The sequence below is a fragment of the Bos grunniens genome, chromosome 10, assembly GCF_055505025.1.
Source record: "Bos grunniens cultivar Pamir isolate PY7600 chromosome 10, Bosgru_T2T1.0, whole genome shotgun sequence".
Taxonomy (NCBI): Eukaryota; Metazoa; Chordata; class Mammalia; order Artiodactyla; family Bovidae; genus Bos; species Bos grunniens.
Window position 1 is genome coordinate 23,788,507 of NC_141174.1, and position 22,606 is coordinate 23,811,112.

Consider the following 22,606-nt stretch of genomic DNA (forward strand, 5'->3'; position numbering starts at 1 on the left):
TCAACCTTGGTCGGAGAGACATCAGAGAGAGGATGTAGGGGTGCGTAGAAGCAGAGAGCAAGTGCGTGCATGATGTTCTGAGATCAGGGCCCTGGGTTCTTTGGCCTGTCCCCTAACTGAGGCCACTGATCTTTGCTTGCCAACACCCTCACCTCTTTTCCAGCCACTCTTGCTTCAGTCAGTCTCAGCTGGACTCAAAACGACACGCTCACCTACTGAATGTTGGGGCCTCACTTACATCAGCTCTCATCGACCTTATCATTCTGGCTTGTTATCCATGACTCAGAGTCCCCACACACTTTCCTACACACAGTTCACCCAGGGACAAATCTCAGAAACTGCTCACGCCACTGGCAAAACAGGTCAAGGGATTTTTGCCGGCTCAGTGTCGCTCAGTTTTTTCCACTACTTCTAGCGGCAAAAGAGGGTAAAACTAAGTGCGTGTGGGCATATGAGCCAAAGCAGCTATCCAAAAGCCAAATTACTTTGACTTCTTTGTGTTTTATGAACAGACCTAAATCGATCTCAAACGCATGTTTGTGTTTCTTTTAACATGAACTTTTTTATCATTGTTTATCATGGTGTTTACTGACCTGATAGAAAGGAAGGTGTACCTTGCTTATACCACAGTTTCTGTGACCCTGGCATACCACTGTCTCCCTCCCAGTGGGGGTCAGGGAAATTACCCATTTATCTTTCTGCTGAGATTTGAAATGAGCAGTCAATACGGATTCTTTCACTCAGCAATCACTCAGCAGTAATCACTTTTCCCTTGAGGAGTTCCTATTTTGGTGGGAAGATAGCCAAAACACAGACCACAGAGCCCTTTGGTAAGTGTGGTATGGAGACACACCCAGCTTAGCTCAGTGATCAGGAGGGTTTCCTAGGGGTGTGGCACTTGGCCTAAGCCTCCCTAGAGGATGAAAAGTTGGTGATAAAATAAGTCAAAACAGAGTGTGCCCAAAAGTGGGAATAACACCTGCAAAGTCAGGGATAGGAGAAAATGTGGGTCCTTTGAAAAGTGTAAATAGGTAGGTCATGGGCTAAGGTTCTAGACTCAGAGGCTGGCAGCTGAGCTGGGAGGACCTAGGGAATGGCACAATGGCTTGGAGCTTGCTCTTTGGCAGCATGGGCTGGGATTGGTTGATCAGAAGGCTCCTCATGCAGGTGATAGCCTTGGGCTCTGGCCTGTGACATTGGGATTTAGTGGTTAACGGCACCAATTGAACTTGATCAAAGCCTGTGACAGTGTGAATAGGACTTTTATGGGTTGAGCAGAGGTCATGGGTGGTAGGAGATGGTCTCCAGAGGCAGCTCCATGGGGAGCTTTGTCTGCTAACCTGCAAATGTGCAATATTGTACCCCGAGGAGCTATTAAAGAATTTTAAGCAGAAGGATAGCATAATGCATTTTTTGAAAGCTTGCTATAGCTACAAAGTAGAGAATAGATTGGCAGAATCAAGGAGACCATTTGAGAAGCTACTGCAGAGGCAATAGCATTGAGTGATGAGGGCTGTCTCTGAGACAGGGATGAGGAGAGAGATGAGGATATTTAAAGAGGGATTCAGGAGATGGAATGGACAAGAAATGGTAAGTGGTTGGCTGTGACAGGTGAGAGAGAGAGAAGAGTTTTGGATGAGTCCCTGATAATTTCAGTGCAGTAATAGTAAATGTCAGTGCTGTATACCAAGGCCAAGGAGGAGGAGGAATTCGGTTTTCACAGGCATTTCCTTTTCTTTCTCTGTTTCCAGTGTACCAGAGGAGAATCCAGGACAAGCAGAAGGTAAGGCTGACTCACATGCCCTATGACTTCTTTTTTTTGACCATGCTGCCAGGTTTGCAAGAGCTTAGTTTCCCAACCAGGAGTTGAACCTGAGCCCTTGGAGGCGAAAGCACAGAGTCGTAACCACTGGACCGCCAGGGAGCTCCCTCCTTGTGACTTTTCCTTTCTGTGCTCAAGTTAGCCATTCCTTCAGCATATCTGCTGCAACTGACACCCTCAGTGGCAACTCAGTCCAGTAGGCTGACCAAAGAAAATTCTTGGCATTTCTATCAGGCTGTTTCCCTTAAGATTTGTCATCATATTAACTTATCACACTGGCCCATTAGCTTCCAGCATCAAGAATGCCAGTAGCCAAAGAATTGGGTCCTTAACTTTTAGTAGCTTATTTTTCTTGTTTCCCCCTAGGTTCCCCTTGACCACCATCCTGCCTCCCAATGCTCCCTCCCTCCCCTTGGTAATCACCGTTGGTAGTTTGGGCAGGTTGGTTTAGAGCAGCCAGTGGCTCAGCCCTCCGCTGGGGAAGCATGTACCTTTCAGGGCTTCTCACATGAAGCAACAGGGTTTTGTGGCAAATATTGCAACACTCATCCCAGGTCTGTGCCTGGGGAAGAAAGTTTGAGGTACCCAAGGTGATCTCCTGAAGGAAATACAAGGGACCAAAAGGAAAGAAAGAGCCCTAAGATAGCAGGCAGGGATCTGCCAACAGCTCACGCTGCCCACTGGCTGGACTAACTGGGCTGCTGCCAATGAATGACACATGGATGGTATTTGTCTTCTCAGCCCCAGACAGCTCCAAGAGTGAAAGCCCTCCGTATTCAGCTGTGGTGAGAGTCCCCAAAGCAGCAGAGGTGGAATGGATTTTGGATCTGAACGAGGAGGAAAATGAGCTGGTGCGGAGTGAATTTTACTATGAGCAGGTAATAGCGATAAAATGGATAGTCATTTGAGTTTCTTTATAATGTGTAGTCTGGAGAAGGAAATAGCAGCCCACTCCAGTATTCTTGCCTGGAGAATCCCCAGGGACAGAGGAGACTGGCGGGCTACAGTCCACGGAGTCGCCAAGAGTCAGACACGACTGATCAGCTGAAAACACGTACACACGTGATGTATAGTCACATAGCAGGAAACGCAGAGCTGGGCAAACACAGGCTGGTCTTCACTTGCTCACAGTGTAATCACATGGGAGCTAAGGCAAGGAAACCAGTTAAAAGCACAAAATGAGGAACAGCTTGAGAAATACACAGGAGAAAATCAGGAAAGCCTTCGTGGCATTTAAGATGAGCTTGGGAAGTGTGGTAGGAGTTTGACAAGCAGAAGTTTGGGTGTCATGAGGGGAGTGAGGATAGGGTAAGGACAAAGATTTCCAAACTAGAACATCCAAGCAAAGACTCGGTGTCCAAAATAGTTGGGGAATTAGAAGTGGTTTAATTTGGAGGAAACATGGGGTGTTAATAGAGGTAAGGTTGAAATGGGCTACGTATGTGTAGGGCCTTACACTCTGCAGTGAGATGTATGTACTTGGTAGACATGAGGGGCCATGGAATGTGCTTTAAGAATATTAATTTTAGCAGCACTGTGTCCAGTGGCTTGAAGCAGAGACCTCTCCAGGTAGCTAAATAAGCAAGTCAACTGTTGTCCAAACCAGCATCAAAGAGTACCTGAACTCCTAGTAAACTGGAAAAGAAGGGCCCCTCCGGACATTCCCAAGCAGTAGGTGACACGTGGACACAGCTGCCTTCTTCCCAGTCAGGTGACAAAGCCTAGCAGCCAGAGTATGACTTAGAACTTCCAAAATAGGTTTAGTTCCACTTCTGCTCTGTGGGAGTTTGGCTTCTTCCACCTGAGCTTTTCAAGCTTCCTGAAATGGGTAGAGTTCCTGCCTCCCCAGCTACCTTTGAAGACCGACCTGGCCCCTGAACTCACTGTGTGCCTCTCTCCTCTTCCGCTCGGGCCAGGCCCCCAGTGCCTCCCTGTGCATTGCCATCCTGAATCTGCACGAGGACAGCGTGGCCTGTGGCCACCAGCTGATCGAGCACTGCTGCAGGCTGTCCCAGGGGCTCACCAACCCCGAGGTGGATGCGGGGCTGCTCACGGACATCATGAAGCAGCTGCTCTTCAGCGCCAAGATGATGTTCGTCAAGGCAGGCCAGAGCCAGGACCTGGCGCTTTGTGACAGGTAAGCGGAAGTGAGTCCCTCTTCTTTCACCTGGTGATCATGAGATGCAAGTTCGATCCCTGGGTTGAACTCCCCCTGGAGAAGGAAGTGGCAGCCCACTCCAGTATTCTGGCCTGGCAGGCTATAGTCCATGGGATCGCCAAAGAGTCAGACCCAACTTAGCGACTAAACAACATGTTTATCCAGCTTCTTTTTCTGATCCCACTGTGAGTTTTCACCTCCCCATCCTCTGACAAGACGTGCTGAACTGTTTTGCATCCCGTCTGACGTTGGCAAAATGCCATCACCAGACCACAAGCCGTCCTCCTCACCCTCCTGAGACAGTTCTTCCCTTTCCCTGAGGGGTCCTCAAGGAAGGTTCTCTAGCTATACCCGGTCTGAAAGAAAGACTGGCTAATTTGTAATTAAAATTAATTTAGGGGAACATCTTTAGTCCCTGTGGAACTTTCCGGCTTTTAAAGAAAATGTGTTCTGGGACTTCCTGGCTGTACAGTGGTTAAGAATCCAATCTTCCACCACAGAGGTTGCAGGTTTGATTCCTGCTTGGAGAACTAAGATCCTGCATGCTGCTCAGTGCAACCAAAAATTAAAAAAAAAAAAAAAGACAAGGAAATGTATCCTTAGCCTTAACCAAAACTCTACCTAGTCTTGATCAAATTGAGAGTGTGGCCTCAGGGAGCTGTGGATGACAGATCTTTGAAGCACACTGTGGACTGGTCTGTCCCTGCATCCCAGGGAGAAACGTGAGTCATAAAATAGAAGTCTCTGTGGAAAGGGGAGGATTCTGCCCCAGGCCCCTGCACAACCTGCTCTGCCTCTGTTAACCTGACATTGAAAACTCCCAATTTCCAGCTTACCCACCCAAATGTGTGACTCATGCTGTATGTTCCCAGCACTCAGTCCTACCCAGATTTCAGAGCAGAGAGCATAATTTTCTTTGACGTGTCAGGGCTTCAGGCACTTGCCCAGAGTACCAGCCTGCACACTCACCAGATCACAGAGAGTACAGTGACACTCAGCTTTACCACTTCCTAGAGCTCTGTAACTTTAGATGACTCTGGGCCTCAGTTTCCTCCTCTGGAAAATGGGGATAATAATGATATTTATTCTATATGGCTGTTATAAGGATAAAGTGTGAGTACTATAACCATATAAAGGGCTAAGAACTGGGCCTGTGTACTCCAAAAATGTCAGTTTTATTCATATTAACAAACACCCGAAGGTTGAGAAAGGCAGAAAGAAGTGGGACAGAAAGTAGAAGGAAATATGTAGGAGTTAATTTTACTCCTTGATCAAGAGACAAAGGTTTCTATATCATTTTTCAAGTTGACAAAAAAAGAGGAATATAATATGTTAAATACAGTTTTTTAAATAACCATGTAAAGAACCAAAACTATACCAATTTATCAGAAATGGGGGAGAAGAGAAGGAAAGAACAGAAACCATCCCATATAGCAAAAGGCAGAGTTAATGGCAAAAATCTTGAGATGTCTGAATATTTCTCAAATATCGGAAATGTAAATGAAATACAGTCTTATTAAGAGAAAAAAGATACTCAGATTGTGGGGAGGCAGAACAAATTTAATAGTAAGTCCTAAACTTCCTTCAAAATCCAGTACAGATGGAGGCAATATCCACTTTGGACTAAGCAAGCAGAAATTAAGGAGGGCCTTGCTTCAGGAGGATTCTCATCCACGCCCAGGTGTCTTGGGCTTGCTGGACCCGTAACAGCAGTGGTTTCAAATTGCATATTCTTTCCGCCCAACCCTGGAGTCCTCACATTAGCTGCATTTGTACCCAGTTGCTGACAACAGTAGATTCATCTCTCGGGTATTGAGAACTCCTGGTTTGCAGAGTATTTTTCCACTGTTTTAAATACCTTCTTCCAGTACACAAATTGTTGTTGTTCAGTTGCTAAGCTATGTCCAACTTTTTGCAACCCCATGGACTGCAGCACGCCAGACTTCCCTGTCCTTCACTGTCTCCCAGAGTTTGCTCAGACTCCTGTCCATTGAGTCGGTGATGCCATCCAACCATCTCATCTTCTGTCATCCCCTTCTCCTCCTGCCCTCGGTCTTTCCCAGTACCAGGGTCTTTTCCAGTGAGTCGGCGCTTTGCATCAGGTGGCCAAAGTATTGGAGCTTCAGCTTCAGTATCAGTCTTTCCAATGACCATTGATTTCCTTTAGGATTGACTGGTTTAATCTCCTTGCAGTCCAAGGGACGCTCAAGAGTCTATAGACAAATAATGTTTAAAGACAGAAGCTCAAACCACCTATTACACGTATCTAGTCGGAGAAGGCATGGCGACCCACTCCAGTCTCTTGCCTGGAAAATCCCATGGGTGGAGGAGCCTGGTAGGCTGCAGTCCATGGGGTCGCTAAGAGTCGGACACGACTGAGCAACTTCACTTTCACTCTTCACTTTCATGCATTGGAGAAGGAAATGGCAACCCACTCCAGTGTTCTTGGCTGGAGAATCCCAGGGACGGAGAAGCCTGGTGGGCTGCCGTCTATGGGGTCACACAGAGTCAGACACGACTGCAGCGACTTAGCAGCAGCAGCAGCAGTACATGATAATACCAAACTTGCTTTTACACACTGTAACGTCCCCTGCCCTACCCCGACTCGTTGAGACTCACTCATGTGCTGAATCCCTTTCCAGGGAAATCAGTAGACAAGTCAGGATCCATGGAAGGGTTTTGATAGAATCTGATGCAAGAGTCAAGAACCTTGAGTGTAGGCCTGTCTCAGGTAGGACCACACAGAATGATCCCAGACAGCTTTCTGGAGTCTGTCTTTAAAAGGTTTTTGCAATCACCAGATATTCGGAGTAAGATCAGAGGCAGCAGTCCTAGTAACAGTATCCATCCTTGACCCAGATGTCAAGTCCAGGGCACGAGAATCCAAAAGGCCAGGAGGCCCCTGCCCAGCAGCACTCCAGAGGATGGTAGTGCTGTGACCTCCATACTGACTGGAGGTGCAGACCCCTGATACAGTCTGTATGCGCTCTCCCAAATAGGCTTCCAGAGAACCAACAAGCAATGGGTAGCCTGTGAGCTCCTAACCTTCAATGTAAAGGCCTTGCCTCAAATAGACCTGAGTGTTCCAGAACGTCCCTACTCCACGTATTGATAGCTAACATTTAATGAGTTCCTGAAAGCTTCCTTGGGGGGGCTTCCCTGGTGGCACAGATGGTAAAGAATCTGCCTGCAGTGCAGGAGACCTGGGTTCGATCCCTGGGTTGGGAAGATCCCTTGGAGAAGGAAATAGCAACCCACTCCAGTATTCTTGCCTGGAGAATTCCATGGACAGAAACCTGGCAGGCTACAGTCCATAGGGTCACAAAGAGTTGGACACCACTGATCGACTAACACTACATCTACTGCAATCTACTGCAAAGCTCCAGATACCATCCTAAGTCTTTTCCTTCAGTTATTTCATTTTATCCTTAAAACTCCCTGTTATATCCATTTCACAGATGAGTAGATTGAGGCAGAGAAAGGTTAGCTAACTTGCCTAAGATCATAGAGCCACCAAGAGATAAAGTTGAGAATCAGAACGTCTGACTCCAGCACCTATTCGCCTATGTACCTCCCAATTCTCATGATCCCATTTCACATTAAAAGTGAAATAGGGAACCTTGAAGCAACACTGTTCCTGGGAGGACCCTGGGGAGCCTCACTGCCATGCTCTTTTCCTCCTGGTAGCTACATCAGCAAGGTCGATGTGCTGAATATTTTAGTTGCTGCTGCCTATCGCCATGTGCCATCTCTGGATCAGATCTTGCAACCGGCTGCGGTAACCAGGCTCAGGAACCAGCTCTTGGAAGCTGAGTACTACCAACTGGGTGTTGAGGTGAGGCACAGAGCTGCTGTCTGCCCCAGTGAGTTACTTCCTCCTCTTTTCCTTGGCCATGGAGAGTGTCTAGGGCATGACAGTTTGCCAGTGTGGGAGTCGTGGCAGGTGGGGTGGGGTGGGGTAGGGGAGATGATTGACAACCAGGGGATAGTGTCAGTCTTTGGGACCCTCAGGCCTGGCTGCAAGTCCTCTTCCCTAAAAGGAGCGGTTTTTCCTCCAGGTCTCCACAAAGACTGGCCTTGATCCCACCGGGGCATGGCATGCTTGGGGCATGGCCTGCCTCAAAGCTGGGAACCTCACTGCTGCACGGGAGAAGTTCAGCCGCTGCCTGAAGCCCCCTTTCGACCTCAATCAGCTGAGTCATGGCTCAAGACTGGTACAGGAGGTGGTTGAGTACCTGGAGTCCACAGCGAGGCCACTCCTATCTGTGGTAAGAGCGCAGCAGGCACAGGCTGGGCTCAGGGGAACAGCGAGGCCCCAGAGCAGTAACGGCCTGGGAAGAAGATCAGCTTCCGTCCCAATGACAGTGCAGCCCTGGCCCAGAGCTGTCCAGTTTGGATTTCCTTCTTTCCAGTGTATGTGGTTCCTTTTCCAAGAAAGTCGCCTAGTCATGTCCTACACTTCATGACCCATGGACCTGCTGCATGCCAGGCTTCCCTGTCCCTCACCATCTATGTGATTAAATAAGTCATAAACAGTCAAATTTCCAACAACAAAAAGAATTATTTTAAAGACATGAAAATCACATATAATCCCATATCCAGACTTAAGCCGTATTTGGATTTTGGTGACTTTTCTTCGTTATGTTTCTGAATTAAATTGCTGCTGTACAGTATATAGGGTTCCACAGGTGGTGCCAGTGGTAAAGAACCTGCCTGCCAATGCAGGAGATGCGGGTTCAGCCCCTGGGTCAGGAAGATCCCCTGGAGGAGGGCATGGCAAGCCACTCCAGTATTCTTGCCTACAGAATCCCCCATGGACAGAGGAATCTGGCGGGCTACAGTCTGTAGGGTCACAAAGAGTCAGACACGACAGAAGTGACTTAGCACAGCATGGCATACGGTTTATAATGTGTAGAATTTTATATCCTGCCTGTTTTCTACCCTTAACACTATACAAGAGAGCATTTTTCCATATTGTTAAGTGTTTTTTGAAAGCAGCGTTTCCAGAGGCTGCTGAGAACTCTCTGGGTCCCTTGTTCCCTCTCTGTCCTCTCTTGGCAGCAAGATGATGACTTCTTGGCCACCTTGAAAGAGCTGGAAGCAACCCTCCGGACCCAGAGCCTCTCTCTGGAAGTGATTCCTGAAGGGAAGATCCTGAACAACACCTACTACCAAGAATGCCTCTTCTACCTGCACAGCTACAGTACCCACCTGGCCATCATCAGCTTCTACGTGAGGCACAGCTGCCTGCGGGAGGCCCTGCTGCACCTGCTGCACACGGTGGGACCCCAGACACCTCGCACGCAGTGCCTGCCTTGCCCCCCTGGCTTGGCCTGCCCAGCTTCTGGGAGCAATAACCCCCCTTAACACTAGCCCAGGGTTCAACTGTAGGATCATCTCAGGCAGAGTCAAGTCCAAATGGCAAATTCTAGGGATTTCCCTGGCGGTCCAGTGGTTGGGACTCTGCACTTTCACTGCCGAGGACCCAGGTTCAATCCTTGTTCAGGGAACTAGGATCCTGTGAGTTGTGTGGCGCGACCAAAAAAAAAAAAACCACAAATGGCAAATTCTCTCTACACAAATCATGTTTGGACGAGCATGTAAAAGTCTTAACCTGGATCCCAGATTGCCCTTGTCACTGGCAATGACACACTTCATCCCTTCTCCCAGAACATACAGCAGAACTAAATAATAGCTGAGAATGTGGGCTCTGGAACAAGATGTTTGTTATGCGTGGTGTGACCTTGGGCAAATTGCTTAACTTCTCTCTGTTTCCACACACTTCCCACCTGCCCTGGACTATGTCCTGCTGCTAACCCAACTGTGCATCCACTCTGAGTTGTCATCACAAAGCCCAGGAGGCACCCTAAGACACAGATCCTAAGTTTGGCCCCAAGCATCTTACGGGAGGAGAGAGTATGCTCTCCTTTCTTCCTCTGATGTCTTCTGCTGTCCTCTCACAGGAGGCAAAGGTGAAGTGTGTGATTTCCTTGGAGCTATTGTTAAGCCAAGTCAAAACTCCATTTCACCATGACTCTTTGACCTTCTCTTTTTTTATCTGAATGTCCCATGAAGTTTTTCTGAGGGAAAAACTGATTCATAGCAAATTTCATATAAAATTAAAGAAACTTGAGTTTTACTTTCATTTTAGTCTGCTGCCCTCATCCAAAATGGTAGCCAATGAAAGTTTACAAATAGACATACCTTCTCGAATATCTCCAAGTGAGTCAGCAGTACAGAGTCCTGGTAACCCCACCCTTACAGGGTGTTGGAGACGCAGGTTTGATCCCTGGGTCAGGAAGATCCCCTGGAGGAGGAGATGGCAACCCAATCCAGTTTTCTTGCCTGAAAAATCCCATGGACAGAGGAGCCTGGCAGTTTATAGTCCATGGGGTCGCAAAGAGTCGGACATGAATGAGCACACACACACAGGACACAAAAGGGAGATGTTTTCACTCCTGCCTTAGCTACTGTGTCTTAACCGGGTGTCAAGAATATTGTAAAAGTTATGTTATTTGGTCTTCAATTGTTAATTGTTTGTTCAGTTTCCAAATGAGTTTTGAGATAAAGCTGCTTTACCTCACCCAGTTCTGTTTCTTCTGATGACTAGTCCAGAGAGTTAAGCTGCTTACCTACTTATCTTGGTAAAAGCTGATGACAGCTTTGCCCCTGCTTCTTCTTTCTGTCTCCTGTAATCACAACTACCCTTGAAGTGGACTATCTTACCTTCTCAAGCAGGTGGAGAACAACAGAAAAAAAAAAAAACATTGTGAAAACTACAACTGAATGCCTAGAGCATGGAAGATGCTCATTCCCTGCCTTTCATCCCTGAGAGAGCTTTCTAAAACATAGTACATGTTATTTATGGTATTCATAATTCATGTGATTCCTCTCTCTAAAAGGCCTTCGGTGGATCCCCATGGCTCTAAGATGAAGTCCACATTCTTTAGCATGAATGCAGAACACAATAGGATCAGGTCCTCTTATTTCTCCAGTTTACTTTCACCACAAGTCCTATCTATGATCTGTATTCCAGACTTGCCAGATTGCTTAAATTTTCCTAATAGTACCATGCCCTTTCTTAGCTCCAGGAATCTGCATTGCTGTTTCCCCTCCCTAGGATGCCCTGCCCCTACTTGTTTTCTTGGAGAACTCCTGTTTGTCCTTCTAGACCCTCTCTGTTGAGCATTCACCTCTTCCTATATACCACCTCTGTGCCTAGAACCTAGGTTTCTTATTGCTTTTATCCCAGTGGATTGCAGCTATTTCTTTACAACTGTGTCTTCCCATCTGGACCGAGAAGGCCCTTACTTCCCTTACCTGCTGTCTTCAGCCACCTGTCCTAATGCCAGTGAATGAGTGGATGAAATGAAAGTTCTTAAGGGGTTGCTCTTCTGAGATATTGTACCTTTCCAGTGCAGCTGATCTCCCTACTTCTTAAAGTGTGTCCTACAACTTTTAGGTTAGGTCTGAGTGTTCAGGAAGAGCCAAAATTGGGAAAGAAGCCACTCACCCACTGTGGATGTTCTAAAGCCCAGATCCTCTCCACTTCTAAACAGCTTGTGCCCAGTGCTTCAAGGCCAGCATGGTTGTTTAGCCATGAGTTTATAGCTGTCCTTCACTTCTCATCACTTACTCATCTAAAGTCTAAATGGCCAAATGATTTTCTTTTCTATGACTATGCAATGAGGGGGTATGATTCAGGGTCTCTGAACCACAGATGAGCTTCAGAATTGAGTAGATTAGTGAGTGTGTACACTTTCCTGATAAGATCCATGATATTTATCATTTATTCATTCACCCAAAAAATAGTTATTAAATGGCCAAGGACTATTCTGGGCACCAGAAGTACAACAGTGAAGAAAAAAAAAGGCAAACCAAAAAAAAATCTACTTTTATAAAACTTACATTATACTAGGGAGAGAGACAATAAACAAGATAAAATATATAGTGTAGGTGACAAGTAATAAGAATAAAGTAGAGGAGAGGGAAGAGGCGAATTGTACAATTGTAGACAGGATGTTTGGACAGGTGACATCTGAGCGAAGGCTTAAAGTAGGTGGGGAATGAACCATGTAGACTGTGGAAGAAGCACAGTCCAGGTGGACGGAGTCACAAGGGCAAAGCCAGGGTGGCTTAAGCAGAGTGAGCTGGGGAAAGGGTGGTAGCAGGTAAGGTCAGAAACCTAATAGGGCCCAGATCATATAGGGCCTTGCAGACATTATGAGGACTTGAGCTTTGTGCTGCATGAGAAGGAAAACCTTTGGAAGATTTTGAGCAGAGAAATAATGTGATCTAACTTATGTTTTTAACCAAATCACTTGGGTTGATTGACGTTAGTCAAAAAAGAGGCAGGAGGTAGAAGAGGAAGACCAGGGAGAAGCCCATTGGGATCATTCAGGCAAGTGGTGCCCATGACATGGACCAGGGTGGTACATGAGGTGGTGAGAAGTGGTCAATTACATATAGATTCTGTGTATATTTGAGGCGGAGCCAATAGAATTTGGTAATGACTTCTATGTTGCAAGGTAAGAAGAAGATGGTGAAGGCTTTTGGCCTGAACAAATAGAAGAATAAAATTGCCATCTGAGAAAGGGAAGACCACAGAAAGAGCAGAGTGAGGAGAAACAATCAGGAGTGCAGTTTTATATCAGTATGTATTCTCTAGATACCCAAGAGGACTTTTTGGGTCGGCAATTGAATATAATTTAGATATACAGTTCTGGAGTTCAGGAAGAATAAACAGGCTAGAAATAGAGATTTAGACATAATCAGCAAATAGCTAGATTTAAAGCCCTGAGACTTATAAAATCAAAAGAGTGACTAAAAGAAAAGAGAAGAGGATCCTCCTAAGCCCTGGGGAGCTTAGGAGGAATCAACAAAAGAGGTAGAGAAGGACTAGCCAGAGAAATAAAATGAAAACCTGGCAGGGATAGTATCCTGGGAGCCAAATAAAGACAGTTTTTCAAGGAGCAAACCACCAGCTATCAGCAGCTATTGACAGGATAGGTGGGAAATAAGGACTAAGAATTTTAGATTTCACAAAGTAGAGGTCTTCGGTGACCTAAGGGGCAGTTGCAGTGGAGTTGTAGGTATAAAAGCTGGATGAGAGTGAGTTCAAGAGACAATCACAGGAGAGGAATTAGAGACAGGGGGTGTAGATAACTCCGTCAAGGAGCTCTTCTGTACAGAGAAGGAGAGAAGCAGTCCCTGGAGTGGGATTCTCAAAGGGATCCATCTGTGATGCACAAAAAAGGTTAAGTAGCATCCCTATATGAGAATGCGGAGGGTTGTGAGTGGAAGGAAACTCAGAATGGATCCTAAGCAGTGCCAGAACCAGGCTCAAGACTTCTGCCTTGTTGCTTTGCCCTGCTCCAGGAGAGTCCCCCAGAAGTCTTCATAGAAGGCATTTTCCAGCCAAGCTATAAAAGTGGGAAGCTACATGATTTAGAAAACCTCCTAGAATCTATTGACTCATCCTTGGAAAGCTGGGGAAAATACTTGATTGCCGCCTGCCAGCATTTACAGAAGAAGAACTACTACCACATCCTGTATGAGCTGCAGCAGTTTATGAAGGTAACAACAGCCCCATCCTGCCTGCTACCTCTGTCCCTGCAGCCTTGCCATGTGGTGGGTCTGCGCAGGATAAGGGAACAAGACTGTCACTTGGTCCCTAGCCTTGCTCCTTGACTCAGCAACAAGAAATCCATGTTGCTCTGAGGCATTCTTATGTAATATCAGGATTTCCATTCTCATCCCAAAGAGGCAAACTTTAATCTTGTCAGTAATGGCATTCTTCAGAATTCAGGAAATATAAAGATTAAAAAGGAGAGGGATATGGTAGTTTCTAGATAAACATGGGGTGTGAATGCAGAATTCATAAGGAAGGGTAGGGAAGTATTTGTAGAGAACATGCACGAAAGGAGAGGGATCATGTTTCTTCCAGTCTGTGAGGGTGGCCAATACTAAGTCACAGAGACATTGAATGATTCAAAGCCAGAGTGAAAGTGATGGCAAGTCTCATGGAGTATCCTAAGTCTCCTTTTTAAAGATCTCTTTTGTGGTGGAATAATGTCCTACCCAAGAGTCTGGCCAGCTGTTCCCCCCATGGCTCAGCAGGTAAAGAATCCTCCTGTAATGCAGGAGACACCAGACATGCAGGTTTGATCCCTGGGTCAGGAAGATCCCCTGGAGGAGGAAATGGCAACCCACTCCAGTGTTCTTGCCTGGAGAATCCCATGGATGGAGGAGCCTGGCGGGCTACAGTCCATGGGATCACAGAGTCAGACACGACTGAGCACACGCATAGCCCACAAGGCTGCAGAAACAAGAACCCAGCCAGTCGGTTGACTTTTGGATCTCTTGGGCCTCTGAGGGAAGGGGTGCTGGCAACCAGACATCCTGGGTGGAATTCAGATCAGAATTCTCCCTGCATCCCCAGCCTCCAAGCCTCCTTTGACCCGAACATTCATTTTCCTCTTCCAGGACCATGTGCGGGCCGCCATGACCTGTATCCGGTTCTTCACTCACAAAGCAAAGACATACACGGAGCTGGGAGAGAAGCTCTCCTGGCTGCTGAAAGCCAAGGACCACCTGAAGATCTACCTCCAAGAAACCTCCCGGCGTAGCGGAAGGAAGAAAACCACCTTCTTCCGAAAGAAGATGACGGCATCTGATGTGTCAAGGTAGCTCGGGGTTCAGGGAACAGTTGGGGCAGTGCAGAAGGGCTGGAACCGGGAGGACTGTTGGTGATGAAGCCGCCCTCGCCCATCTCTGAAATCATGGGAAACAAACATATATACCTGATAGGAGTCATTCACGGATGATCGTGTCTGGTGTTAAGTCTCAAAAGTCTCCAGAGGAGCTTGGAGGAAAGGAGAGTGGGGGAGGGGCAGGGATTAGGCTCACCCGTGACAGTCAGGCTAAACCCCTACCCCCTCCAAGAGGCAAAAGAAGTCCTGGGTGACCCTTCATCTCAATCTTACGTCAAAGCACTCTCCTTCCTTGAGGTGCATCAGGCACACTGGCTCCTCGGCGCCCCGAGTCCTTCCCTCCTCACAGCCTTTATGCCGAAACATAGCATCTGAAGTGAATGCTCGCTGTCACTGTTTTTTCCTTCACAGTCCCAATCGCTAGGTGCCTTGGTGTGTTTATTCCCTCCCCAGCTCTCCTCTAGCCTCTGGGGCCAGGATTCACATCTGTCTCAACCTCTGTTGTTAGCAGCATACCGTGCTCTGTAAACACTCGTCACCCCTTTTTGTCCTGTCGTAACTTCTCAGAGGGCCTTTTGGATCTCTTCCCTCCGCACCCTTTCTCTTGCCCTTTTCATTGCCATCCTGTTATGACTTCTCAGTCCCCCCTGGTCCTAGTTACCCCCGAGTTCTCTCCTGAGGCCAGACTGTGTGTCACCTGTCCCCACAGACACATGAACACCCTTCAGCTGCAGATGGAAGTGACCAGGTTCTTGCATCGCTGCGAAAGTGCCGGGACCTCCCAAGTCACCACCTCGCCTCTGCCAACCCTGTTTGGAAATAACCACATGAAAATGGATGTTGCCTGCAAGGTATGCCTGATGTCGCAGGCCCCCGACAGGCTGTTAAATGCTCATCACGCTTGGAATCGTCTGATCTTTCAGTCGTTTGTTTGATGGCTGCCTCCCCGATGGAGTGTGAGCCCCAGAAGGCTGTGGCTTGAGTCCATTTTGATGACGCTCGTATCCTTCATGCCTGTGCCCAGTAGAGTCTTCCTGGATATTTGTTGAATAAACGAATGAACGAGGGCCTTGTTCTTAACTGAGGGGCTGCTCCAGTCATTATTGTTTCTGTAAGCATGTTTCCCTCTCCTTTTCAGGTCATGCTAGGAGGGAAAAATGTAGAAGATGGTTTTGGAATCGCATTCCGTGTTCTGCAGGTATGACCGGATTACTCAGGATTATTCGAGCGGGGATCAGCACATGAGCACAGTTCTGTGAGAGATTATTCCTCAGAAAATTTTTATCCCGAGAAAAGTAGATTTATACTACATCAAGGATGAAAGCAACGAGGTGGCTGTTACAAAACTGGGTCAAGTTCGAGACCGAAGGCCACTTTGACAAAAGCCAAGCAACTGGTGACAAGTTCATCAAAACGTCAAATAAATACTTGAAACCAGGTCTACAACAGTTCACCACAGCTCTCCTCCCTGCAGGGGAGCATGGCTGGAGGAGGTGCTGGTTGGGGGAGAGGTCCTATTCAGTGGGAGGGGTCCCCTGCCAACAAGAGCCGCCCCTCCATCCTTCATCTGCCCACGAGCCAGCTCGAGGCATACATTTTTTGTTGCTTGTGATAAGAGGACCCAGGTACAGCTGTGGCACTGGAGCAGGATGGAGCAGGGAGCTAAGACCGTGAGAAGCCAGACCACCCCTACTCCACAGTGACACAGAGGCACCCAGAGGCCCCTCGCTCTCCAGGCAGGCAGGGTGTTAATTAACACTGTGCTCATCTCAAGGATCAAAGACAGCAAGCAATCCAATCTGACAGATCTCTTTTTTTCCCACCCATTTTCAGTGTTGGACAAAGCTCTCCATACACAGATACCCCCGTGGGCAGGCAGAGTGACAGCTCCTATCAGACCCCAAGGCAACAAAGTATTTATCCAGTAGTTTCTAGATCATCCACCCTTTGGGGAATTGGTCTGTCTCCTAACACCACAGCCTCTCTTCACAGAGCACCTGGTGTCCCAGGCAGCCAGTATCAGCCCCCAGCATCCATTTTCCAAGAGAAGGTTGACTCTTTAGAGGGAGAATGAGCTGGTCTCGGGCATTTGATTAGAATATCTTCAGGCAGTGATGCGGCAGCAAGGGAGATGAACCAGCGTAGATCTCAAAGTCCCAGTTTTCATGCTTGCTTCCCAAACGTCTGCCAGACTCCAAAAGAGGAACTTTCTGCTGGTTGTCTGCTTATGTATGTTTCTACTGGGACTGCAGTCAATTTGGCGTGTCTGCCCCAAGCCCGTTCGGAGCTCTGTGAATGTCACCGTCCTTCCCCCAGCTGTGGAGTCCCTGCCTCCCTACCCTTGTCATCCTGTGTTCTGTTCCAGGACTTCCAGCTGGATGCCGCCGCTACCTACTGCAAGGCCGCCCGGCAGCTGGTGGAGAGGGAGAAGTTCGGTGAGATCCGACAGCTGCTCAAGTGCGTCAGCGAGTCGGGCATGGCGGCCCAAAGCGACAGGGACACCGTCCTCCTCAACTGCGTGGAAGCGTTCAGGAGGATTCCCCCCCAGGTACGCCCACCCCAGACCTCGGCTCCTGCATCTGTTTCAGTGTCTTCACATCCCCGTCTTTATTTTTCTCTTCCCCATCATGTACCCAAAACTCTACAAGATCCCTCTGTCTTTCTGACCCCTCTATAATAATGGCCTTACGCTAATCAACCCTTCCCTGGAAAGAAAATTCATGGTACGTATCCAGAAACCGCCCCCTAAGCATCCCGTTGTCTGATGTTATTGACACCTGGAAGTGTCTGCGGACAGACGGAGTTGAGTTTCTCCCAGGGATTGTAGACGAGGTCAGTGTGGGCCTGCAGGTGGCATGTCACCTGCAAAACTGTCCCCTGATGGCTTTGTGGGATGAACAGACACATCATTCATGAAAGCCAAGGAAAAGCTTTTGATCTGATGTTGATTCTCAGATTCCCAAGCTTAGTGTTATCATTAGATTTCCTCTGTTGCTCTGATAGCAGGAGTTGAGGTGTTTTTTTTTTTTATTTTGGCCACACCACAAGGCTATCAGGATCTCATTTCCCCAACCAGGGACTGAACCTGGGCTCTCGGCAGTGAAAGCACCGAGTCCTAACCACTGGACCACCAGGATTTCCCAGGAGTTGAGTTTATAAGGAAGGGTCAGGCGGGCATCCCCAACCAGAGTCAGAAGGGCTGGGCTGAGACGGAGTTGAGCCCCGGCTCCCATGCTCCGTCTCACAACTGCTGTGTCTCTGTCCCGCACAGGAGCTGGAGGGCCTGATCCAGGCAATACACAGTGACGACAACAAGGTGAGCAGAGTTGTCTCCTCACCCAGTAATGCTCGGGAACAGCCCTTTGGAGTTGCCTTGTCACCTTCACCCCTCACTTGCTACGACAGTTCCATTCAACCCCTATCTCGCCCTCTTTATTATCAGAGGTGGGGCCGGGACCCAGATAAGGGCGTAGAAGGGAGGGAACATGTAGAGAACATGAGAAAGAACCCTGACCACATGAGCCTTGGCCCTCTCTCTTCTGTACCCCCAAGACACACAGGCCTTTCCACTCTCCCCATTTTCCATGGAGGTTTTCTCTCCCATCCCTAGGAAATCCTCACTTGCAGCTTGTCTCACTGAATAAGGTTCTCAGAGTGAACAGGCATCTCTTTATCCTAAAGCAGCGAGGGTACCCTCTATGGTAGGGAAAAAATCCAGCCAGCCCTTTGACCAACAATGCCTGTTAGTGCCTTGGTCTCCAGAACAGGCCTTTCCCCTGAGGCCCGTGCCTGCTTCCTGTTGCATAGGAAATGGATAGACTAAAAGTATTCCCAGCTGCTCCAGTTTGTGGCTCACCATAGACTCAATCCACCTGCCATTCAGGGGAAGGCCTGCAGGCCAGGAGAGGCATGAGAAAACCCAGCCAGCCTGCCCTGGCCACTAGCAGCGGAATCCTCCGGCAGCTGAGTGCCTCGTGAAGAAAACTCATGTTAGCAAACAACTTCTTATACACTACCACGTTGCTGCCCCCCATGGCGGTATTGCTGTTTCCTGAACTGAATTTCCAGGGCATGTTTCATTCGAGGGTTTAGGGAGGATCTGTTCTTAACATTTCTTCATCTAATTCTGCAAGATCCTGATGCGATCCTATGAAAAGAATGGAATTCTGACATCCCGAAATGTGAAAAATTCCTTTTCTAGAATCAGACTGAGAACCTGACAGCCAGGCCTGATACCCAGGCTTCTTGATTCTCAGATTGTGTGTGGCTCTTTTCTAAGCCTTCAGGGACCTCCTGCTCAGTAGGACAGAGCCTTTGTCCCTGGAAAAGATGGACCCTGGAATCTCTACCGTCATTGTTAACTTATTCAGGTTTTTTCTTCTGTTAGTCGCTGTTCTAACACACAAGATCTAAGGCCACAAGATCTTGCCGTAAAAGAGCTTCATTCAGTTTTTATTCCAGACTTTCTGGAAAAATGCCCTTCTCTAGGTAGGGAGTTTGCCTGTCGACTTGGTGATATTCTGTTCAATGCACACTGGTGCCAAGTGGAGCTGAAGGCCTGGGTGAGAGCGAACATCCCAGAGCAGTGGGTGGATTAACCAGACCGGAGCTCAGAACGTGCCAGCCATCTTGCAGCTGTCGATTATCTGTAACTGAGCTTAGAAAAGGAAGACTTTAGTGACTGAAGTAAGAAAAGAAGGTAGAGCTTTGAAACATGAAGAGAGGAGTCCTCTCCAAGCACCACGAGGACTGTCATGGCAAAAGGCAGCTGCTGGCCTAGAGGTCTGAGGCAGCTCACCAGGACCTTGCCATTTGCTAGCCTGGAGCCCTGGCTAACCAGGGAGGTGCTGGTGGGGTCAGGGCAGGGAAGGAAGGGGCTCTCATCTCCCTCACGCTAGGAACTCATGAGATGGAGTGTGTCCAGAATGCAGGAAACTAGACTGTCTCTGATGCAAACAGCAAGTAAGGTCAATCTGGGGCCACCCCTTAATTAGACTTTTTTCTAATTGTGTATCTGTGTTTCTTTTCCCAAGCTTCCTGGTAGAAGATTTTTAACTAAGCAGGTCGAAGAAAAATAGAGAAAGGGGCCCTATGGGCCCATTGTAGAGGGCAGGTGTGATGACTCATTCATTCATTCATTCACTTCATGCACATTCATGGAACACCCACATGCCCTGTGCTTGGCTCCAGGAATGGTTAGAAAAAGCAGACACTTTTCCTGCCCTCCTAGTCAAGGAGACAGACATCAATCAAATAATCACCCAAATAACCACAAAAACCAGTTTGTCAGCAGTGAGGCCCGGAGAAGGCTGGAGAGCCCAGGAGAGTGAGGAGGGCCTTGAAGGGAGTAGATAGAGGCCAGGCTCTGCCTGCCTGCCTTCTGCTTTTTAAAATTCATGTCTTATTTATAATAACTTTTACACTGTACAGTAATACAGTATAATAGCTTAGTGTCCAGAATATTTAAAGAGTAGCCATAACGTAATAAAAGGCAAGAACCCAGTTACTGGTAGGTGAGAAGTGCTGTCTTGTCTCTCTTCACGCGGCCCTGTGTGCTTCTTGGTGACTTGTCAGTGATGGTTTCCTTCCGGCCGTCTCTCACACCCAATTGCCAGGTTCAGGCCTACCTGACGTGCTGCAAGCTGCGTTCTGCCTACCTGATCGCCGTGAAGCAAGAACACTCTCGGGCCGCAGTCCTAGTCGAGCAGGTGCAGCAGGCCGCCAAGAGCAGCGGGGACGCAGTGGTGCAAGACATCTGCTCCCAGTGGCTTCTGACAAGCCGCAGCCGGGGTGCCCATGGTTCGGCCTCCAGGAAGTGACCCTGGCTGCAGGGCCAGACAGCTGTGGGGCAGGAGTGATGGGCGCACTTCCAGCTCTTTCCTCCTGTGGGGCAGGACTTCCCTGGCTCCACCCCAGGTCGGAAAGAGCTGGAATTGGACCCAACCTGCCATCTTGAGCAAAGATAGGATCTTTCACGCAAGTGCCATGTTTCTGTAAAATTGTGGAGTCTGTGTGTGTGTTTGTCTGGAGATGGCCAGTTCTTTCTACCTCAGAGTGAGTGTGTGTGTGTTCACGCTCTTTGCGCTCATGTTTACGCCCAAGCATTTCTGAACAAACGAAGCTCTCCCCCACTGCAAAGAGGCACTTTACTTTCGACTTCTGCCTGTCTGAAAACCTTCCTGCGTTTTTGGTTCTTAACCCGGGCTCATCCTGTTTGTACCCAGTCTCCTTGGTGTGGAGATGTTCCAGTAGCTGCTCGTGACTAGAAGGGTTTTTGACTGAGAATGATGGAGCTACATCAGAGGCTTGCCTCTTTTCCCCTCCTTCCCGTCCCCAGATGCAGAGATGGCTTTGGGGCAGGTGCTTCCTGTGGTGTGAAACCGTTCTGAGCTTCTCTCCTCTCACAAGCACAAGAGTTACTGTGAGTCTTTGGAAAGTAGTCTGAACAGAAGAGTCCGCAGGTGCTAGCTTCTGAAAGCTGTGGCTGCCTGGCCACCTGATGGAGTCTGGAGCCCCAGACACGGGCAGGAGGGGCGCCATCGTGTTCCTCCACAGGGAGAGAAAGGGGAACCTCTCCAAACAGCATTGCAGGAGAGTTGTCTACAAGCACAGAACTGGCTTTTGTCAATATTCCTGCTGCCAAGTTAAAGAACGTGGCTTCCTTTTGGAGAGTCTGGGAGAGAAACAATAGCCAAGGTCCTGGGACCGAATGGCTAGACTTTGCCTGTTTGAGTTACAGTCCTATTTATGCCCCTTAAATTGGTAAAAAATCGCTTCCTCTTCCCACCTGCTTCTCTTCAGTCTCTTCAGGACAGAAGGATGGACATGAAGAGACCCAGGGTCATTGAGAAGGCAGTGCACTTCTTTGTCTTAACAGTGGGAGTCAAAGGTTCACTTTAAAGTTGGGCCTGAGGACAAGAGTTAAACAAGGGGAAGATGAAATAGGTCATGTCCAGTTGGTGAGCAACCAAATGAAGTGCTCCTTTATTTAATTAGTGTGGGCCTGTCTTCCCACTGGAGATGTGACAAGCTTTTGGAAAAAGTCTGCCCTAGTCCGTGATGTGAATTTGCAAATGAGGGGTGTGAAGAGAGCTCCACAGCTGCAAGCCTCCCACCAGCCAGAACTCAGCCTGTCAGCCTCACAGGGGCTGCTGAGAGGAACGGGAGCTAGAAGCCCAAGTCAGTATCTCTGGTGCTTAGAAACCCTGCGGATCTCCCTCTGAAGTGGGTTTTTTAAATAGTGAACTAAACAACTCTAAGAGTATCTGTAGAAGTTCTGGTCCTCTGAGGGAGGGAAGAGATGGCAAAGAAAATACTAGACCCCATTATGGGGAAGTTGGACAAGTGGCTTTTTCTGCTTTGAGTTGTAGAATGCATCTGTGTCCCAGGAAACGTTCCTCCCTGGCACCTGCTTGCCCTTCTGAGTCTGCCCTTTTTGCACTGAACTTGAGCACTTTATATTAAATGGATTGCAAATCTCACAGCCATTAATTTGAGATGTTAAGACCAGATTTTCCTGACATTTTCCTCTAATTAATTGAAATGTAAAATAGGCAACCATTGACTAGACTGACAAAAGATGAGTCTAAGGGCCTTTGGGCATCAGGCTGTGATCTCCAGCAAAACAATTAACTAATGGGCAAGTCGCCGGGTTGAATGTTTGACTATAAGCAAGTCACAATAAAATGTCTGTCCTACAAGTTCTTGGCTTCATGGCTCATTTGTGCTGTCTCTGTGGAGTGAAAAGGTGGGTGGGAAAGATGCAATAACCTTCAACTCTTGAACTTCTCAAAATGATTCCTGTTATAACTCAGGCCTCTTGGGTTAAGATTTTTCTCAAATTTCCTAGGTGGCTCAGATGGTAAAGAATCTGCCTGCAATGCAGGAGAGCCAGGTTCAATCCCCGGGTTGGAA

General features: G+C 48.0%; 1 protein-coding gene across 3 annotated transcripts in view; it reads left to right on the plus strand.

The window, feature by feature from the left end:
* Nucleotides 1–22,392, plus strand: part of ZFYVE26 (zinc finger FYVE-type containing 26) — a 72,537-nt gene extending 50,145 nt beyond the window's left edge. For all 3 annotated transcript variants that reach the window (XM_086320082.1, XM_086320083.1, XM_086320084.1), the window contains 13 exons: nt 1,752–1,783; nt 2,564–2,700; nt 3,739–3,959; nt 7,668–7,815; nt 8,039–8,248; nt 9,042–9,260; nt 13,359–13,556; nt 14,466–14,665; nt 15,402–15,543; nt 15,831–15,890; nt 17,058–17,240; nt 17,964–18,008; nt 20,308–22,392. In XM_086320082.1, coding sequence (XP_086176208.1) covers nt 1,752–1,783; nt 2,564–2,700; nt 3,739–3,959; nt 7,668–7,815; nt 8,039–8,248; nt 9,042–9,260; nt 13,359–13,556; nt 14,466–14,665; nt 15,402–15,543; nt 15,831–15,890; nt 17,058–17,240; nt 17,964–18,008; nt 20,308–20,511 — 1,999 coding nt within the window. In that variant the 3' untranslated portion in view covers nt 20,512–22,392. The remainder of the gene's footprint in view (nt 1–1,751; nt 1,784–2,563; nt 2,701–3,738; nt 3,960–7,667; nt 7,816–8,038; nt 8,249–9,041; nt 9,261–13,358; nt 13,557–14,465; nt 14,666–15,401; nt 15,544–15,830; nt 15,891–17,057; nt 17,241–17,963; nt 18,009–20,307) is intronic.
* The last annotated feature ends 214 nt before the right edge of the window (nt 22,393–22,606 follow it).